Source organism: Melanotaenia boesemani, chromosome 21, assembly GCF_017639745.1.
Source record: "Melanotaenia boesemani isolate fMelBoe1 chromosome 21, fMelBoe1.pri, whole genome shotgun sequence".
Lineage (NCBI taxonomy): Eukaryota > Metazoa > Chordata > Actinopteri > Atheriniformes > Melanotaeniidae > Melanotaenia > Melanotaenia boesemani.
The window spans coordinates 29,387,466-29,405,436 of NC_055702.1; the positions used below are offsets into that span (position 1 = coordinate 29,387,466).

Below are 17,971 nucleotides of genomic sequence, written 5' to 3' on the forward strand. Positions count from 1 at the left end.
GCAACCGTAGGCTGCACAAAATACGTACATAGTTGCTGGAACTGCCCTGACTCCGGTTAGCCTGGAATGCGGACACCTATCCAATATGGCGGCGATGCTGCATCACGCTCCAGCGTGTAACGAGGTGTCTCCTTCTGTGTGTCTATGGCTGCATCTACGTTATGTCTGATTGTGACCAGAGCAATATGGAAGAATACGAAAAAACCTGTCGGCCCTTTAGACAGGAAGTTTAAGATTTATAAAAACAAAGATGAAATAATCATTAGCAGACAGAGCAGAGAAGAGCGTTAGTTTAACGAAGCATCTCTATGTCCAGCAATGCGGGTTTAGCTTTAAATTCCAGCTTTCTGCAGATTGCAGGCTAGTCTGGAGGGACACCTTCTTATATTATCTTGGGGATCGTGGCTCAGAAAGGTTGAGTCAAATGTGATGCAAAACAAAATTCAGACGGGCTTTTAACAACAAAGGTGTGTCAAACCACAAATTTATGATTAGCAGTTTGGGTCTTATGAATTTAACCTACAGAAGAAAACAAAAGATAAAACATACAATTATTATTAAAACTTCCCTTCAGGGATCAATATTCCAGATGGATGAATATATCTGAGTGGCTGCTGAGGATTTTCAATAAACAACATCTGCAGAACATCAACAGAAAGTTAGGAAGTAGAAAAAAAATATCAAACTTCAGAAAAAGTTAGAAATGAGTCATGGGGGACAGAGAGAGATGGGAGAGGACGGAAAATCCTCTGTCCAGAGACAGGAGAGCTCAGAGTGGACAGGAAGCAGTGATCAGCTGAGACGTGTTATTGTACCAAATCTGTTGACTGGTGAAGGAACAGAAACATCTCCAGGGCTAAGAACGTCCATCAGTTCATCCCTTCATCCTGCTAAGCCTCCCGTCACCCCACTGAACGTCAGACGAGGCAGAGCTGCCACCTTAATAGGAATCAGACAAGCTGTTTGGAATGCTGTGGGTGGCTGATCCCGGGGATTAGTGAGCAACCTGAAATTTCTGGGTGGCAGAAGGCGTTCGTCCTCATCATAAAGGTCCTTTTATAGTAATTCTCTGAGATGACCAGGCTGCATCAAAGCTGAGCTTCATCACTGTCTCTACCTTTGTCCTCTCCTCGTCCCTGACAACACAAATCCCACTCGTTTGAGACTCATGAGATATTCCCTATCAGAGGAAACGCATCAAAGACACAAACTTCTGGAGAAATATTTAAGGAAACACAACCAAAGTTTTAATGGCTGACTTGTGAAGTCATATTAATAAATCAGCAGCTATCTTTGGACTGACTTTGACCAAAGCTGTCACAGTGGTAGTTTACGCTGCATTAATAGTCTACTTTGAAAAAGAGATTTTTCCATCCTATAATCCATTTTTAACATGACAAAAGGCTCAGGTTAGCAGCAATAAAGTGTTAATGAAACACAGTCTTAAAGCTGGAGTCAAGCTGTGGACTGAAACTCATGATGACCTGTCTACGTGGAGCTGGACCCTCGATGTCACGCCATGAATAAAGTTCACACAAGCTAATAATGTCAGCTATTCAATCTAAACAGGAAAAAACTGGGTCTCAGCAGGTTAGTGAATGTGGGGGCAAAATATCAGGAATGAACAGTGATCAGTGATCGTGCAAATGTGACCAGGTCCCTGCAAAAAATCAGAGGCAGACCAGGGAGATCCCCCAGATTAGACCAGGCATCAGCCCAGAGGGCAGCAGAGGAGGGTCGCAGCCACAGCTCCCCGCGGCCAGCGAATGCCCCATCCACAATATCGCCTTGTTCCTCTGCATCCTTTTCCAGCTCTGCTATTGTTCATGTTATTGTAATCAAATGAAACATGCAGTTTTTGGAAGTGAAATTGCTTAAATATACATGAAAAGCATCCAGCCAAAAATGTGTTTTAAAAATCTCGGTTAGCTTGCTTGTTAGTCCAGCAAGCTAACACTTGGTCATGGTCTCAGCAGACACCCAGGGATGCACACTAGTGATGTGATGCAGGATTGAGGTCCATCTCCTTTAGCTTTGTCACACTTCGCTCACATGTTGTGGCACAAACCCAGAGATGATCTATAAACATTCTGATCCACTCAAGCAGCTCCTCAGGGTCCTTTTTTACCTTTTTCACGATATGCCAGAGGTCATACTTGTGCTGTACGCATTAATATTTGTGATGCATGATTTTCTGATCTGATGGATGACAGTCTGTCACAGGAACAGATATGGTCACATCATTTTCTCCTAACTTGGAAAGGCATCTCTCCAGACCTTCCACCTCAAGCCAATAACTGTTCTTCACCTCTGTGACTTTTACAGTTTCCTGTGCCATGACCAACTTTGATTTGATGTCAAGGAGTGAGTAGGTTCGATATGTGGCATTATGACCTGGGCTGTCATATCTGGAGTCTCAGCGGCTCTTCACATAAAACGCTCAGTACAGCCTCATGGTGTCCTGTCCATCATTGTTAAGCTCTGGGAAAAGCCTTCTGTATGCTGAACCACTCTCTTTTTGAGAGTGGTTCACCTCCATGAATGAACTACTCTCATTTCCAGTGACAATTACAGCTGCAGGGACAGACACATAGAACTCCATTATTCCTCTAACTAGAGGCTGAGAATTCTACATGTGAACATGACCATCGATGCTTTCTGTTGTAATCCCAAATCCAATTTTGAAGACTGTTGGTGGTCTAACCAAACATTTGCCATAACCTTCCTTCCCAATGACACACTTGAAAGAGCTTCATCAATTCTCCTGTTGACACAATACTTTTTCTTTCTTGTGAGACATTTACTTCTTCATCCTCAACATCAGACGCTTTGATCCTGATGCTTTCCTCACCACTCAGCTCAAACTCATCACCGTCACCGTCTATAATCCCTTGCATTAAACCTTCTACATCAGACTCTTCACACCCTTCACTGCTAAGGTCGAAAACCTGCTGAGATGATGATTCTCTAGTTGGAGAGAGGTCTTCCACAGGCGTACAATAGGAATGGTCATTTGTTATTGGTGGTAAGTACAGTGGGGCAAAAAAGTATTCAGTCAGCCACTAATTGTGCAAGTTCTCCCACTTAAACAGGCCTGTAAATTTCATCATAGGTATCCCTCAACTATGAGAGACAAAATGAGAAAAAGAATCCAGAAAAACACATTGTCTGTTGGGGTGCGGACGCTGACCGTTAGACGCTGACCGTCAGACGCTGACCGTCGGGCGCTGACCGTCGGGCGCTGACCTGACCGTCAGACGCTGACCGTCGGACGCTGACCGTCGGACGCTGACCGTCGGACGCTGACAGTTAGACGCTGACCGTCGGACGCTGACCGTCGGACGCTGACCGTCGGGCGCTGACAGTTAGACGCTGACCGTCGGGCGCTGACCGTCGGACGCTGACCGTCGGGCGCTGACAGTTAGACGCTGACCGTCGGACGCTGACCGTCGGACGCTGACCGTCGGACGCTGACCGTCGGACGCTGACCGTCGGGCGCTGACAGTGCGGGTGCAGACTTTTTTATTGCAGGTGAATTTATTCATTCATCTATTAGAATTAGTGTGGTGCACCGTTATCTTACAGAGGAAGGAGGCTGCCCACAGGTAGGTGACGCTGGTGGCAGGTAAGTGACGCTAATGCTGTAGGTGACGTAGTTCCGGGGAGACGGCAGATTCAAACTAGGCGCGCCCAAACATTTATACTTTCATTCAATGGTATTTTGTGCCAGCCTAATCAAAATATTCTTTAAAGTAGGACAATAGTGTCTTTAAAAGGTACACTCTGGAGCACAGCGAGGAGGATTTGGCCAACCTGACAGATTTTATAGATCGTTGTTACGACAGAATCGTCATGGGGAAACCAAACAACACGTCCACCCCCTCCACCTCATCCAAGTCCAAGAGACAGCGAAATGAGGATTCACCTGGAGCTATTTCACCACCGGGGAACGACTCAACAGATGTTCTGATCTCTATAGATAAGAAACTCAGTAGTTTTGATGCACGTTTGAGCCTGGTAGAAATTCTCCACAAGGAGTTCCAGGCGCTACGTGAATCATTAGAATTCAGCCAGAAGCAGGTGGAAACACTGGCTGTAGAAAATGCTGGTCTCAGAGAGTCGGTAAAATCCCTCAACGAGGGCTTGACCCGTCTCTCGGAGGAAAATAAGAAGATGAAGGAAACGGTGATCGATCTGCAGGCGCGGAGCATGAGAGAGAACCTGGTGTTTGCAGGGATTCCAGAGCAGACGGAGGAGGACCCTGAGACCACGGTGAAAAACTTCATCAAAACCCACCTGAAGCTCCCGGAGGAAACGGTGAAAAACATCTCCTTTCACAGAGTCCATCGGCTCGGCGGGAGGAAACCCGGGTCCAGCAGACCAAGACCTATTGTAGCGAAGTTCGTCAGCTTCAAACAGAAGGAGCAGGTGAAGAACCAGGGCCGCGAACTGAAGGGAACCAACTTTGGAGTAAACGACCAATATCCCAGAGAGATTCTGGACCGACGGAGAGTCCTGTTTCCCATCAGGAGGAAATCCATCACGGAAGGTGCTCGCGCTGTCATCGCGGTGGATAAATTATTTATTAATGGACAGCTGTACCGCGACCCGGACATCACTCCGTGGCTCTACTGACTTGGTATGTGCTTTAATTTTCCTGTTTTCTCACTAGATCATGTTATATCCATAAAACTGCCATAAAAGATAATTTAGTTAACAGTAAATCCACTGCTCGTCTCCACTACACTGCTCTCAGCACAGATGCGTTTTTTAAATTACTTTTTTTCTTTGGCACTGTCACTCTTTTCACTCTTTACACTTCTTCTCTCCGACCCTTTAACGGTTAACGGTAACACTTGTCATTATATTATATACACATCAGCACTTTTCATGATTCACAGGAACACACACAGAACAGCACAAGCACACACACATCCCTGTCACAACCAGCTGGCAGATACACCTGCACGCAGAGAAGCAGTGGGATGCACGCACACACGCTTCAGTAATATGCATATAGCCTCATTTCTGTGGTTGGTTCATGAACGAACTCACATTTGTCACTTGGAATGTGCGTGGAGCTGGCACAAGGGAAAAGAGGTTAAAAATTTTTAATCGTTTGTAAGAAATGAAAGCAGATATTATATTACTCCAAGAGACTCATTTATCAAAGTCAACAATAGATCTTCTCTCAACAACCCAGTTTCCACACGTGTATTCAGCTTGTTATAATTCTAGGCAGAGGAGTAGCAACTCTTATTAATAGAAGGTTAAATTTTGATATAGATAATACAATCATAGATCCAGAAGGCAGATTTATAATAATTACATTATCTATTAAAAATGTTAAGTTATGTATCGCAAATATATCAGGTCCAAATGTTGATGATCCGTCCTTCTTTCACTCCCTCTTCGCCTCACTCTATGGTCACTCAGATAACACATTAATTGTAGGAGGTGATTTTAACATTATACTAGACAAACATAGTACCACAGGAGCTCATCGAGTCTGGAAATCCTCAGAAACTGTAAAACATGAAGGATTTTGGTCTCTGTGATGCTTGGCGCTCTCACCATCCCACACTAAGAGAATACACCTTCTTCTCTTCAGTCCACTATTCCTATTCTAGATTAGATTATTTCTTAACTAGCAGCTTGCTGATGAATGACATGTCAGAAATCATCCAGAAATCCATCCTATTAGCATTAGTGATCACGCACCAGTATCATTCACTCTGAGAAGTAAGAGCAATAAACCAGCAACTAGAAACTGGAGATTTAATACGTCATTACTTAAAGATCCTGAGTTTATCAGCTACTTTAAAAGAGAATGGTCCTTATATCTAGAAAATAACGACTTGCCAGAAACTTCAGCGTGTGTTCTTTGGGAAGCAGGAAAAGCAGTAATGAGAGGGAAAATTATTTCCTTTTCTTCTCATAAGAAAAAGAAGGAAACTTTGAGAATTTCAGAGTTAGAACTCAGAATTAAATCCTTAGAGGACGCTTACCATGTCTCCCCAGAAGAACACACACTAAATGCTATAAGGAAAGCTAAACTTGAACTTAATGAAATAATAGATAAAAAGACGCAGTTCTTGGTGCAAAGACTTCGCTTGGAGAATTTTGAGCATGGAAATAAATCTGGAAGGTTCCTGGCTAATCAGTTAAAAACAAACAAGGAGAAAACAACCATCTCCTCTGTCAGAGATCCAGAAGGAAACATCAGCCACGACCCTGACAAGATAAATAACACTTTCAAAGAATTCTATAAAACATTATATACATCACAACTAACTACAACAGATGACAATATTGATAAATTTCTTAGTAACATTAATCTTCCACAATTAAAACATGAAGATAAAATGGTCTTGGATTCCCCCCTTTCAGTCGGCGAACTGCATGAAGCTCTCCAGCATATGCCCAACAATAAAGCTCCAGGTCCAGATGGCTACCCAGCAGAATTCTACAAAGAATTCTGGACAATGCTGGCACCCACTTTCTACAATATGATATTAGAAATAAGGGAAAAACAAAAAATACCTTCAAATATGAACCTAGCCAATATTACTCTACTAATAAAACCAGGTAAAGACCCGACACTTCCATCCAGTTACCGTCCAATTTCATTAATAAATGTAGATCTCAAAATAATTAGCAAAGCTTTGGCCAGAAGAATAGAAAAAATAACCCCTCTAATAATACATCCTGACCAAACAGGCTTTATTAAAGGTAGACATTCCTCTACTAACATGCGTAGATTAATTAACATCATAGATTATTCTACTCTACATAATCTGGAATCCACAGTCATTTCTTTAGACGCAGAAAAAGCGTTTGACCGAGCAAACTGGAAATTTTTATTTGCAACGTTAAACAAATTTGGGTTTGGGTCATCTTACATAGATTGGATAAAAATATTATATAACAACCCAAATGCATGTGTGAAGACCAATGATCAAACCTCTCCAAGCTTCTGTTTGCAGAGAGGCACCAGACAGGGCTGCCCACTTTCTCCATCACTCTTTGCTATTTTTATTGAACCCCTAGCTGCTGCCATAAGACAAAATAAAGAGATTAAAGGAATCCATGCCAAAAATATAGAACACAAGATAAGTCTTTATGCTGATGACGTATTACTTTTCCTCCAGAACTCACCGATGTCTCTCCCCCAGACAATCACACTTATTAACACATTCTCATCAATATCTGAATACTCTATTAACTGGTCTAAGACTATTATTATGCCCATCAACTGTGACCTACAAAACATACCCAATACTACAATACAGTCTGGAAACATTAGATATCTAGGCATAAACATTTCCCCCAGGCTATCAGAACTAACAAAGCTAAATTATGTCCAGCTACTTAAAGCAATAGAGGATGATCTCTCACGGTGGAGGCGCTTACCCATATCACTCATGGGGAGGGTTGCCACAGTTAAAATGATGGTTCTACCTAAAGTAAACTACCTGTTTTCAATGATACCCAATAAACCATCCTCCAGTTGGTTTAAGTCACTGGACTCACACATATCTAAATTTTTATGGAAAACTAAGCCATCACGTATCAGTCTAAAAACTTTACAACAGACTAAAGATAGAGGCGGATTGGAGCTACCCGACTTGAATCATGTTTTCTTAGCTAACAAGCTGCAGTATATCTCCAAATGGCTCAAACCTAGCAGTCTGGATGAAACATGGTTAGATGTAGAGCAAGCATTATGTGAGGATGTGTTTATCTCTGATCTGCCATTCATCAGCTCAACCATCAAAACACATAAGTGTTTTAAAAGCATCAATATCAGTTCCTCCTTAGTGGCTTGGTGGGATTTTCTAAAATAACCAAATCCTCACTTTTTCCATGTAAGTTTACACCCCTCTGGAACAACCCTGACATCCTGCAAAACAAAAATCTTATCAATTTTACTCACTGGAAAAATAAAGGAATAAAACAGTTAGAACACATAATAGAAAATGGAAACTTCTTACCATTTAATATTCTCACTTCACAATATGGAATCAGTAGCAAAAATTTTTTAGAATATCACCAGCTTAAATCTATTATATGTAAAAAATATACCAATAATCAATTAAACTTACAGCTACCTATTAGGGTGGCAGAATTCATGAATCTCAATGCCCCAAAGCTATTATCAAAAACATATAGACTATTATCCAAACTAGAAGACTCAATTTGTCTTCCAACTTCAAAATGGGAGGGTGACTTATCCAGTAACTTTAATAAAGATAAATGGTCACAAATATGTTTAAACACCTTTAAAATGACTAAAAACTCAAATATGCAACTAATACAATTCAAAATTCTGCATAGAACTCATTATACAGGACAAAGGATGTTCAGGATGGGTCTGTCACAATCAAACATCTGCACACACTGCAATGAAAACACACCAGACAACTATCTCCATGCCTTGTGGTCCTGCACACCTGTCCGCAGGTTCTGGCTTCAGGTATGTGTGGACATGTCAACATGGTTTAAATGTAATATTCCTACAATCCCCGCACTATGTCTACTAGGTGACTTGGGTGACATTAATATGGCAATTAACTCTGCACATATGATACGCACAGCATTATGCATCGCAAAGAAAACTATCCTTGTGAACTGGAAAAACAAAAATAATCTGTGTATTCAGCAGTTTAGGAATCTCTTAGTTGACCACATCAGTAATGAGACAATGTCTGCCTCCTTAAATAACTATTCGGCTGAATCTCATTCCTTCTGGTCCCCTGTGCTTAGTTCCATCACTTAGTGTAGGTGGAGGACTGTGACCTCGTTGCTATGGGGGTTTGAGAAATGGCCGGGAGTGACTGGTGGTTGTGTGTTCTTTGTGGTTGCCCGTGATGCGGGACCGGGCTGCTCTGCGGTGGGGGTGGCTCTGAGTCTGTCCCCGTCGGGGGCTGTGGGGGCCAGCGGTTGGAGTCGCCTCGTGGCGGGGGGTGAGGCCACTGGTGGTGCCTGGGTTGGTGGGCGTCGGTCCTGAGCCGGGTGGCCGGGCTATTCTGGGGCGGGCTGGGCGGGGGTTCTGGGCTCTGGTGCCTGGGGGTGGTCCTCCTCCCTCCGGGGTGGTGGGCTCCATATGTGCCTGGGGTCTGGGCCTGCCCGGATGTGCTGCCATGGTGTGGGTTGGTGCATGCCCTGGTGTCTGGTTGACACCCTGGGACCCAGGGTATGGCCCGGGGGCAGGGGGGGTGTAGGGGTTTGAAGGAGGGCTGAGTGGGATTCGGGGGATTATAGGGGGAGGGGCTGGGGTGTGAGACAGGGATGCTTGTATGTTGTGTGTGTGTCTATACTGTGGATGTTTGTGTGAATGGGGGGGTATGTTTGTGTGTGTGCGTATGCATGTGTTAGGATGAGTGGGGGTGTGTCTGGGGAGTGAGAGTGGGAGGGTTGGATGCTGTGCGAGTGTTTATATTTTTTGGGTGGGGCTGAGAGGGCATATGTGAGTTATGATGAGTAGGAGTATGCAAGAAAATAGGTGTGTGCATGTGTTTCTGTGCGTGGTTGGGGCGGGGTTAAGTGCACTTGTAGGGGGGGGGGCTTGGGCGGGCCTGGGGGGGGGGGGGGGGGCCGTGGGTCTGCCGCTGTCCCCATCCTCTCATTCCCCTTTAGGGGTGTGGGAGGGTGGGAACTTTCTGGGGTGGGTGGCGGCTCACTGGCTGCGGTCCCTGAATGGCCCGGTCGTGGGGGGCGGCCTCTCCTGGCCTGTCTTGCCCTGGGGGGCCTCCTGGGGAGCAGGGGTGCCTAATGCCACTAAAGGCTCGGGTTGCCCCGGGGCCGGGTCCCGGGATGGCTGCGCTGGTGGGCTGCTGGCTCTATGGGGGTTGGGGCCCGCTGTCCGCTGGTCCACCTGGGGTGTCCCCCACGGGGCATAGGGGGAGGGTTGTGGGTGGTGTGATTGTGTGGTGGTGAGCGATTGTGGGTGCGGCACGGGGGAGGGTGTGAGTGTGGGGTTATATGGGATGCAGGTTGAAGTAGATGGGGAGTGGGGGGAGGGGGCCGATAGCACCCTGGTTCCCGGGGTGTGCGGCTGGAACATCGGGGTGTGTGCTGGCCTACGCCGGGTGGCTGTCTGGGGGGGCCTGGTCCTCCTGGGCATGTTGCGGGCCCTCTGTCTTTGGGGGGTGGGGCGGCCGCCTCTGGGCTCCTGGGGCCCTGGGCCCTTCGCTTGGGCTGCCCTGGGTGGGCCGGTCCCTGGCGGGGCCGGCGGCCGCTGATCTTGGCCCACTGGGGCCTGTGCCCCGGGACCGTGGGGGGCTCTTGCTGGGGCTCTCCTCTGCCGCCCTTCGGGTGGGGCTGGAGTTGTCTTTGTGGTGGGGTGGCATGGGTTGGTGCTCCGGGTATGCTGCTGAGGGCCCGGCCCAGGCCCTGGTCTGCCTCTGGCCTCCGTGGAGGCGAGGTCGCATTTGCATGATCTCACTCACCACTCTTCATCACTGATCACTCCTTGTTTCTCATGCTCTGCATGCTGACAGTATATATGGCCTGGGTGAGGAGATTGGGTGGAGGTGTAGCTAATTAGCAATCCGGGGATTGACTGCTGTGGTGCATGACTGGAGTGTGTGTGGATGATTAAAATGCTGTGATTGACTGGTTAGAAAGGGTGTGGACAATCTGTGATCCAGAGTGGAACATGGTGCAGGTGTAACACAGGACAGAACCAAAAACACCAAACCTGGCATTTCAGACTGCCTTATCGTTGAGGGTCCAAACTTTATTTTTATTTATTTATTTATTTTTACTTTATATAAAAAAAAATTTTTAATTTATTTTGACCAGCACACCAACCCAACAGCTAAACAGCCCACTGGGAGTGCTCCTGAACCTTCCAGAGAGTCCCTCCAGTACTGGACTCAGCTGTGTACACACTGTCAGAAGGGCCTCTATTTTTATTATGGGGAGAAGGTAAAGTGTGGTCACCATGACATCATTTAACAGAACAATGCCTCCTCATCACCAGACTTACTGTCAACATGTCGTCACACTTCATGTCTGGAAGTTCGCCGTCTTCGCTCTTGTTGTAGAACTTCCTGAAGAAATTGAAGGCGACAACGGTGTAGAGGTACACGACCACAGCTAACAGGCCAACAGTCAACACCAGCTGGAGGACAAACAGACACAACAGCATTAGAACTACTACAACCAGGTTTAAACCAGGTCTACCACAGCCCAGTTCGAACCAGGTCTACCACAGCCCGGTTCAAACCAGGTCTACTACACTCCGGATCAAACTAGGTCTACCACAGCCCAGTTAAAACCAGGTCTACTAAACCCGGTTCAGACCAGGTCTACCACAGACCAGTTCAAACCAGGTCTACCACAGCCCGGTTCAAACCAGGTCTACTAAACCCGGTTCAGACCAGGTCTACCACAGCCTGGTTCAAACCAGGTCTAGTACACCCCGGTTCAAAGTAGGACTACTACAGCCGGGTTTAAACCAGAACTACTACACACCGGTTCAGACCAGGTCTACTACAGCCGGGTTCAAACTGGGTCTATTACAGCCGGGTATAAATCAGGTCTACTACACACCGGTCCAAACCAGGACTACCTCAGCACGGTTCAAACCAGAACTACTGCACACTGGTTCAGACCAGGTCTACTACACCCTGGTTCAAACCAGGACTACCTCAGCCCGGTTCAAACCAGAACTACTACACACCGGTTCAGACCAGGTCTACTACACTCTGGATCAAACCAGGTCTACCACAGCCTGGTTCAAACCAGGTCTACTACACCCCGGTTCAAACTAGGACTACCTCAGCATGGTTCAATCCAGAACTACTACACACCAGTTCAGACCAGGTCTACTACACCCTGGTTCAAACCAGCATGCTCATCTGTTTGTCTGCTGAGTCCTCTCCATCCTTAAAAACTCAGCATCTGCTGTCAAAGACATCCAGGAAATGTGCTTCTTCCCTTTATGAAAAGACTTCACTCTCATGTTTTTAATCTTCATTTGTAAGAATCTATTAAAATACTTATCAATGTAAACACAGCCAGAGCTGTTTCTGCTTACCTGTTTACCGTTGTGTGTGACGGAAGAGAGGATGGTGCGCAAGGTCTTAAAACCCATGGCGATGTCCAGCAGATGGGCAGCAAAGAAGAAGTTGTTATAGTGACCCAGGATGGACATGGTCATGTACCAGGCCAGATACAGGAAGGACTGCAGACAAGGGGGAAGGATAGTTTAACACCACTGCTTATTGCAGCCATCTTTACACAATGTTCCCTTCATCCTTCCTAAACACTAAAACTGAGTCTATTTTTTAAAACTACAAGGTGACGTAACATGGACGAGTGTTAAGATTACCTGCTCAGACAAACTCAGTAACTTGGTTAAACACAGAAAGATGTCAATTAGAAATATAATTTAGTTCACAATGTTAGTAAACTATTGCTTTAGAACTATGGGACAGTATTGGACTTCAACAAATTTTATTGAAGACAATTAAAGCTGCTCTGAGCTCGAGCCTCTGATTGGTTCTGGCTTAACAAGCCATCCATGAAGCTTAAGGCTGTTCCATCCTCCGCGAGAAGCCACGACGGTTTTCTTGCTCTGGGAGTATGTGACAAGCTTTAAGTTTCTCTTCACTGTCAGTGATTGCTGTTGAGCCCAGAGAACACACTAGAACTTGACCCTGCTTAGATTTGTTTACTCATAAGGAGAACATTTCATTTCTTTTGCTTATTCTTTTTTCACTTTTTAGTAATCTTTTACAAGACTTATTAAGTAAAGAAAATACAAATAAGCCACGGCTTGCAGTGTGTTTTGGAAGCACTTGTCTACTACATGCTTGGTCCCTGCAACCTGAAGAAGGCCTGACTCTCAACATACTCTCCAACATCAGCTGAGGTTTCAAATGAAAAAGGAAAACTCCCCAAATGACAATTACTCCCAACAATTTTTAACAATTCATCCAGCCTACCAGCAGTCTGCACGCTGGCTGATGTAACACATCCTGTCTTAAAGCTTCTGTTTGCAATATTAAACAGTTTTCCTGGTTGCTGTCTTGTATGAGTGAACTTTTCCCAACATTTCAGTCAATTTAAGCACCAGCAGCAGTTGAATTTAGCCCACATTCTTTCTATGAGGTCAAACTTACATTTGCTTTGGCTCAGGATGAAGGGTCCAAAACCCCTGCTTTTAATCCACTCTGCTCAACAGAAAGTCCAGATTTAAACTAAAACCATGGTCCAGACAAGTTAAACTTGACTTCAAACTGACTCCAGTCCAAACTAAGAGGTGCTGTCACAGCTTCCACCTCTACATCCATAACATCCATTGGTAAGACAACCCTTTAGCCAGACCTGAATAATGAGACAGTGCTAAAGCTAGAACATTAGCTTCAAACAAACTTCAGGTGGATCTTTAAAGAGAACCAAAATCATTTAAAGGAGGGAAAAAAGACAAAATCACTTTCATGTGATTTTCCAATCATAGCAAACATGAAGGGAAAATGTAAGATGTGCACACAATGCCGTCACTATGAAACCAGATGAAGGTGTGGTCTGTGTGTTAAACACTTGCATTGTCAGTGAAAACAACCCCGAGCTTCCAGATCTGGTACTTCACATCAATGGAATTCAGCCTGTAAAAAGAGGAAGAGGAGGGGGTCTTCATCACTTGACAGAAAATAAACTATTTTAATGTGTGGATGAGCTACATGCACCAAACACCAAAAACATGCAGCCGTTTATGTCAGATAACCTTTCCTGTGTACCATTGGCTAACTCATCCATGTCTACCATGAACAATGTAGTAAACAACACGGCTGCACCGGCTACCGTTTAGAGTACTGAACACAGTCAGGTTACTTTTAAATATATGCAGAAATATTCATGTTGAAGCAAACGACTGGCTACAGCTGTGAAAACAGAAAATATACCAGTTATATGAGCAAAAACGATGTCTTCAGCTATTGGCTTATAACTGAAATGAATGCAGAGGACGCAGCTCAGGCAGCCACCATCAGTTTAGCGGCTTTCTGCTGCATGCATGCTACGTCACATACAGACATGGAAGACTTACACAGCTGCCAATGAGCCGTCTCGTCTGGCTTTTCTTTTCTTGTTTGCGTTGCTGAAGTCCAGCGCTGCCTTGTCCAGTCCCAGCAGCTCACTAATGCGGTCATGGCCGTAAAACTCCCCGTATTTATCCATTACCTGGAGAGAAGCAGGACTGTCAAATCTGTTCATTTATTCATGTTGGCCAGGGGTGCAACCCTGTTTGAGGCCAGGGGGCTGCCCCGTGTGACCAGGAAGCTTTATATTCAGCGGCTAGTACATCACCATCAATTTTATCACGTCTACACCATGACCTACCTTTCTCTTCACAAACTTATCCCAGTAATTGTTGGGGAACGATCTGAAAGTTGTAGGACAAAATTAGCACTTTAAAATGGAAAAGAACTGTAACATCAGAAAAGACCAAAAACATCTTGTTCTAATATTTTCTTCTGGTTGTGGGAGATAAGGTCACGGTTCTCCATCATGCAGGTGCTCAGCAGGAGTTGGCAGCACACCAAAAAGAACTTGAGGTTACATCTATAAGTGTAGTACCCCGCTAACCTGAACTAGGTATCTCAGGATGGAGAATGCTCCTCTGCATGTTCCTCTGAAGCTTCTACTCCATCATAAAAGCCGTGATTGTCTGGCAGCAGTGACTCTGATGCCCAGAGGAAGGATATACCCAGCAGGCACTACACCATCACTCGACCTGGTTGAACTCTTCCTCGCTTCACACAAGGAGGGCGGACAACCCCTACCTCGCTCATGCTATCAGAGAACCGGGGTTATTTTTCAAGCATTCACTTGGTATCTCACTATGGGAATATTTGGGCTTACTAGGCTACATTCAGCCAAGAGGTGCACTAGAGGCACAAACTTCTGGGCCCTATGTACAAATCATCTTGGTGGGCCCCTATGTGGACTTCATTGATGGTTCTAACGCATACTTTTCCCATGGTATAAAACAAACATGATCTTAGTTTAACCTCTAAATGGCTTCTCTGGCCATTTTCCTGGTTCATCTGGCCGACACTCTTGTGCATTGCTCAGTCTCTCACTGTCTTCCTGTTCCTCTGCGTTCAACCTCCTTCAGAGCACCTTCACTTCCCTGTTCTTCGCTTGCATCTTCTATAGCGACTGCTCACCAACATCATCAACGGCAGAAATGTGGGAGTTTTCACCATGTTGGGTGAAGATGTTCACATGGTTAATCTACATCTTATTCAGAACCGTGACTGAACTCCCTGCAGCATATGGAGGATTAAAGGACAGATGAATCAGCAGGATTTAGAAAAACTGGTCCATGCATTTATCTTAGTAGACTGGACTGCTGTAATGCAGTCCTCACAGGTCTCCCTAAAAAGTCCATCAGACACCTGCAGTTAGTCCAGAACGCTGCTGCTCCAGTCCTGACTAAGACCAGGAAAGTAGATCCTAGAACTCCAGTCCTCACTAAGACCAGGAAAGTAGATCCAAGAACTCCAGTCCTCACTAAGAACAGGAAAGTACATTCAAGAACTCCAGTCCTCACTAAGACCAGGAAAGTAGATACTAGAATTCCAATGCTCGCTAAGACCAGGAAAGTAGATCCTAGAACTCCAGTCCTCACTAATACCAGGAGAGTAGATCCTAGAACTCCAATCCTCACTAAGACCAGGAAAGTAGATCCTAGAACTCCAGTCCTCACTAAGACCAGGAAAGTAGATCCTAGAACCCCAATCCTCACTAAGACAAGGAAAGTAGATCCTAGACCTCCAGTCCTCACTAAGACCAGGAAAGTAGATCCAAGAACTCCAGTCCTCAGTACGACCAGGAAAGTAGATCCAAGAACTCCAGTCCTCACTAAGACCAGGAAAGTAGATCCTAGAACTCCAGTCCTCACTAAGACCAGGAAAGTAGATCCTAGACCTCCAGTCCTCACTAAGACCAGGAAAGTAGATCCTAGACCTCCAGTCCTCACTAAGACCAGGAAAGTAGATCCTAGTACTTCAGTCCTCACTAAGACCAAGGGAGTAGATCCTAGAACTCCAATCCTCACTAAGACCAGAAAAGTAGATCCTAGAACTCCAGTCCTCAAAAAGACCAGGAAAGTAGATCTTAGAACTCCAATCCACACTAAGACCAGGAAAGTAGATCCTAGAACTCCAGTCCTCACTAAGACCAGGAGAGTAGATCCTAGAACTCCAGTCCTCACTAAGACCAGGAAAGTAGATCCTAGAACTCCAGTCCTCACTAAGACCAGGAAAGTAGATGCAAGAACTCCAGTTCCACTAAGACCAGGAAAGTAGATCCTAGAACTCCAATGCTCACTAAGACCAGGAAAGTAGATCCTAGACCTCCAGTCCTCACTAAGACCAGGAAAGTAGATCCTAGACCTCCAGTCATCACTAAGACCAGGAAAGTGGATGCAAGAACTCCAGTTCCACTAAGACCAGGAAAGTAGATCCTAGAACTCCAGTCCTCAATAAGACCAGGAAAGTAGATCCTAGACCTCCAGTCCTCATTAAGACCAGGAAAGTGGATCCTAGAACTCCAGTCCTCACTAAGACCAGGAAAGTAGATCCTAGAACTCCAGTCCTCACTAAGACCAGGAAAGTAGATCCTAGAACTCCAGTCCTCACTAAAACCAGGAAAGCAGATCCTGGAACTCCAATCCTCACAAAGACCAGGAAAGTAGATCCTAGACCTCCAGTCCTCACTAAGACCAGGAAAGTAGAACCAAGAACTCCAGTCCTCACTACGACCAGGAAAGTAGATCCAAGAACTCCAGTCCTCACTAAGACCAGGAAAGTAGATCCTAGAACTCCAGTCCTCACTAAGACCAGGAAAGTAGATCCAAGAACTCCAGTCCTCACTAAGAACAGGAAAGTAGATCCTAGAACTCCAATGCTCACTAAGACCAGGAAAGTAGATCCTAGAACTCCAGTCCTCACTAATACCAGGAGAGTAGATCTTAGAACTTCAAACCTCACTAAGACCAGGAAAGTAGATCCTAGAACTCCAGTCCTCACTAAGACCAGGAAAGTAGATCCTAGAACTCCAATCCTCACTAAGACAAGGAAAGTAGATCCAAGAACGCCAGTCCTCACTAAGACCAGGAAAGTAGATCCAAGAACTCCAGTCCTCACTACGACCAGGAAAGTAGATCCAAGAACTCCAGTCCTCACTAAGACCAGGAAAGTAGATCCTAGAACTCCAGTCCTCACTAAGACCAGGAAAGTAGATCCTAGAACTCCAGTCCTCACTAAGACCAGGAAAGTAGATCCAAGAACTCCAGTCCTCACTGAGACCAGGAAAGTAGATGCAAGACCTCCAGTCCTCACTAAGACCAGGAAAGTAGATCCAGAAACTCCAGTTCCACTAAGACAAGGAAAGTAGATCCTAGAACTCCAGTCCTCACTAAGACCAGGAAAGTAGATCCTAGACCTCCAGTCCTCACTAAGACAAGGAAAGTAGATCCAAGAACTTCAGTCCTCACTAAGACCAGGAAAGTAGATCCTAGAACTCCAGTCCTCACTAATACCAGGAGAGTAGATCCTAGAACTCCAAACCTCACTAAGACCAGGAAAGTAGATCCTAGAACTCCAGTCCTCACTAAGACCAGGAAAGTAGATCCTAGAACTCCAATCCTCACTAAGACAAGGAAAGTAGATCCAAGAACTCCAGTCCTCACTAAGACCAGGAAAGTAGATCCAAGAACTCCAGTCCTCACTACGACCAGGAAAGTAGATCCAAGAACTCCAGTCCTCACTAAGACCAGGAAAGTAGATCCTAGAACTCCAGTCCTCACTAAGACCAGGAAAGTAGATCCTAGAACTCCAGTCCTCACTAAGACCAGGAAAGTAGATCCAAGAACTCCAGTCCTCACTGAGACCAGGAAAGTAGATGCAAGACCTCCAATGCTCACTAAGACCAGGAAAGTAGATCCTAGACC

The 17,971-nt window shown here is 45.3% G+C and overlaps 1 protein-coding gene across 1 annotated transcript in view; it reads right to left on the minus strand.

Moving 5' to 3' along the window:
- The window catches only part of ryr2a (ryanodine receptor 2a (cardiac)), a 392,644-nt gene that overhangs the window by 8,953 nt on the left and 365,720 nt on the right, over positions 1–17,971 (minus strand). Inside the window, exons 106-110 of the mRNA XM_041973182.1 lie at positions 14,353–14,395; positions 14,060–14,193; positions 13,559–13,619; positions 12,047–12,193; positions 10,994–11,128 (exon numbers count right to left, since the gene is read on the minus strand). Of these exons, the coding sequence (XP_041829116.1) occupies positions 10,994–11,128; positions 12,047–12,193; positions 13,559–13,619; positions 14,060–14,193; positions 14,353–14,395 (520 nt within the window). The remainder of the gene's footprint in view (positions 1–10,993; positions 11,129–12,046; positions 12,194–13,558; positions 13,620–14,059; positions 14,194–14,352; positions 14,396–17,971) is intronic.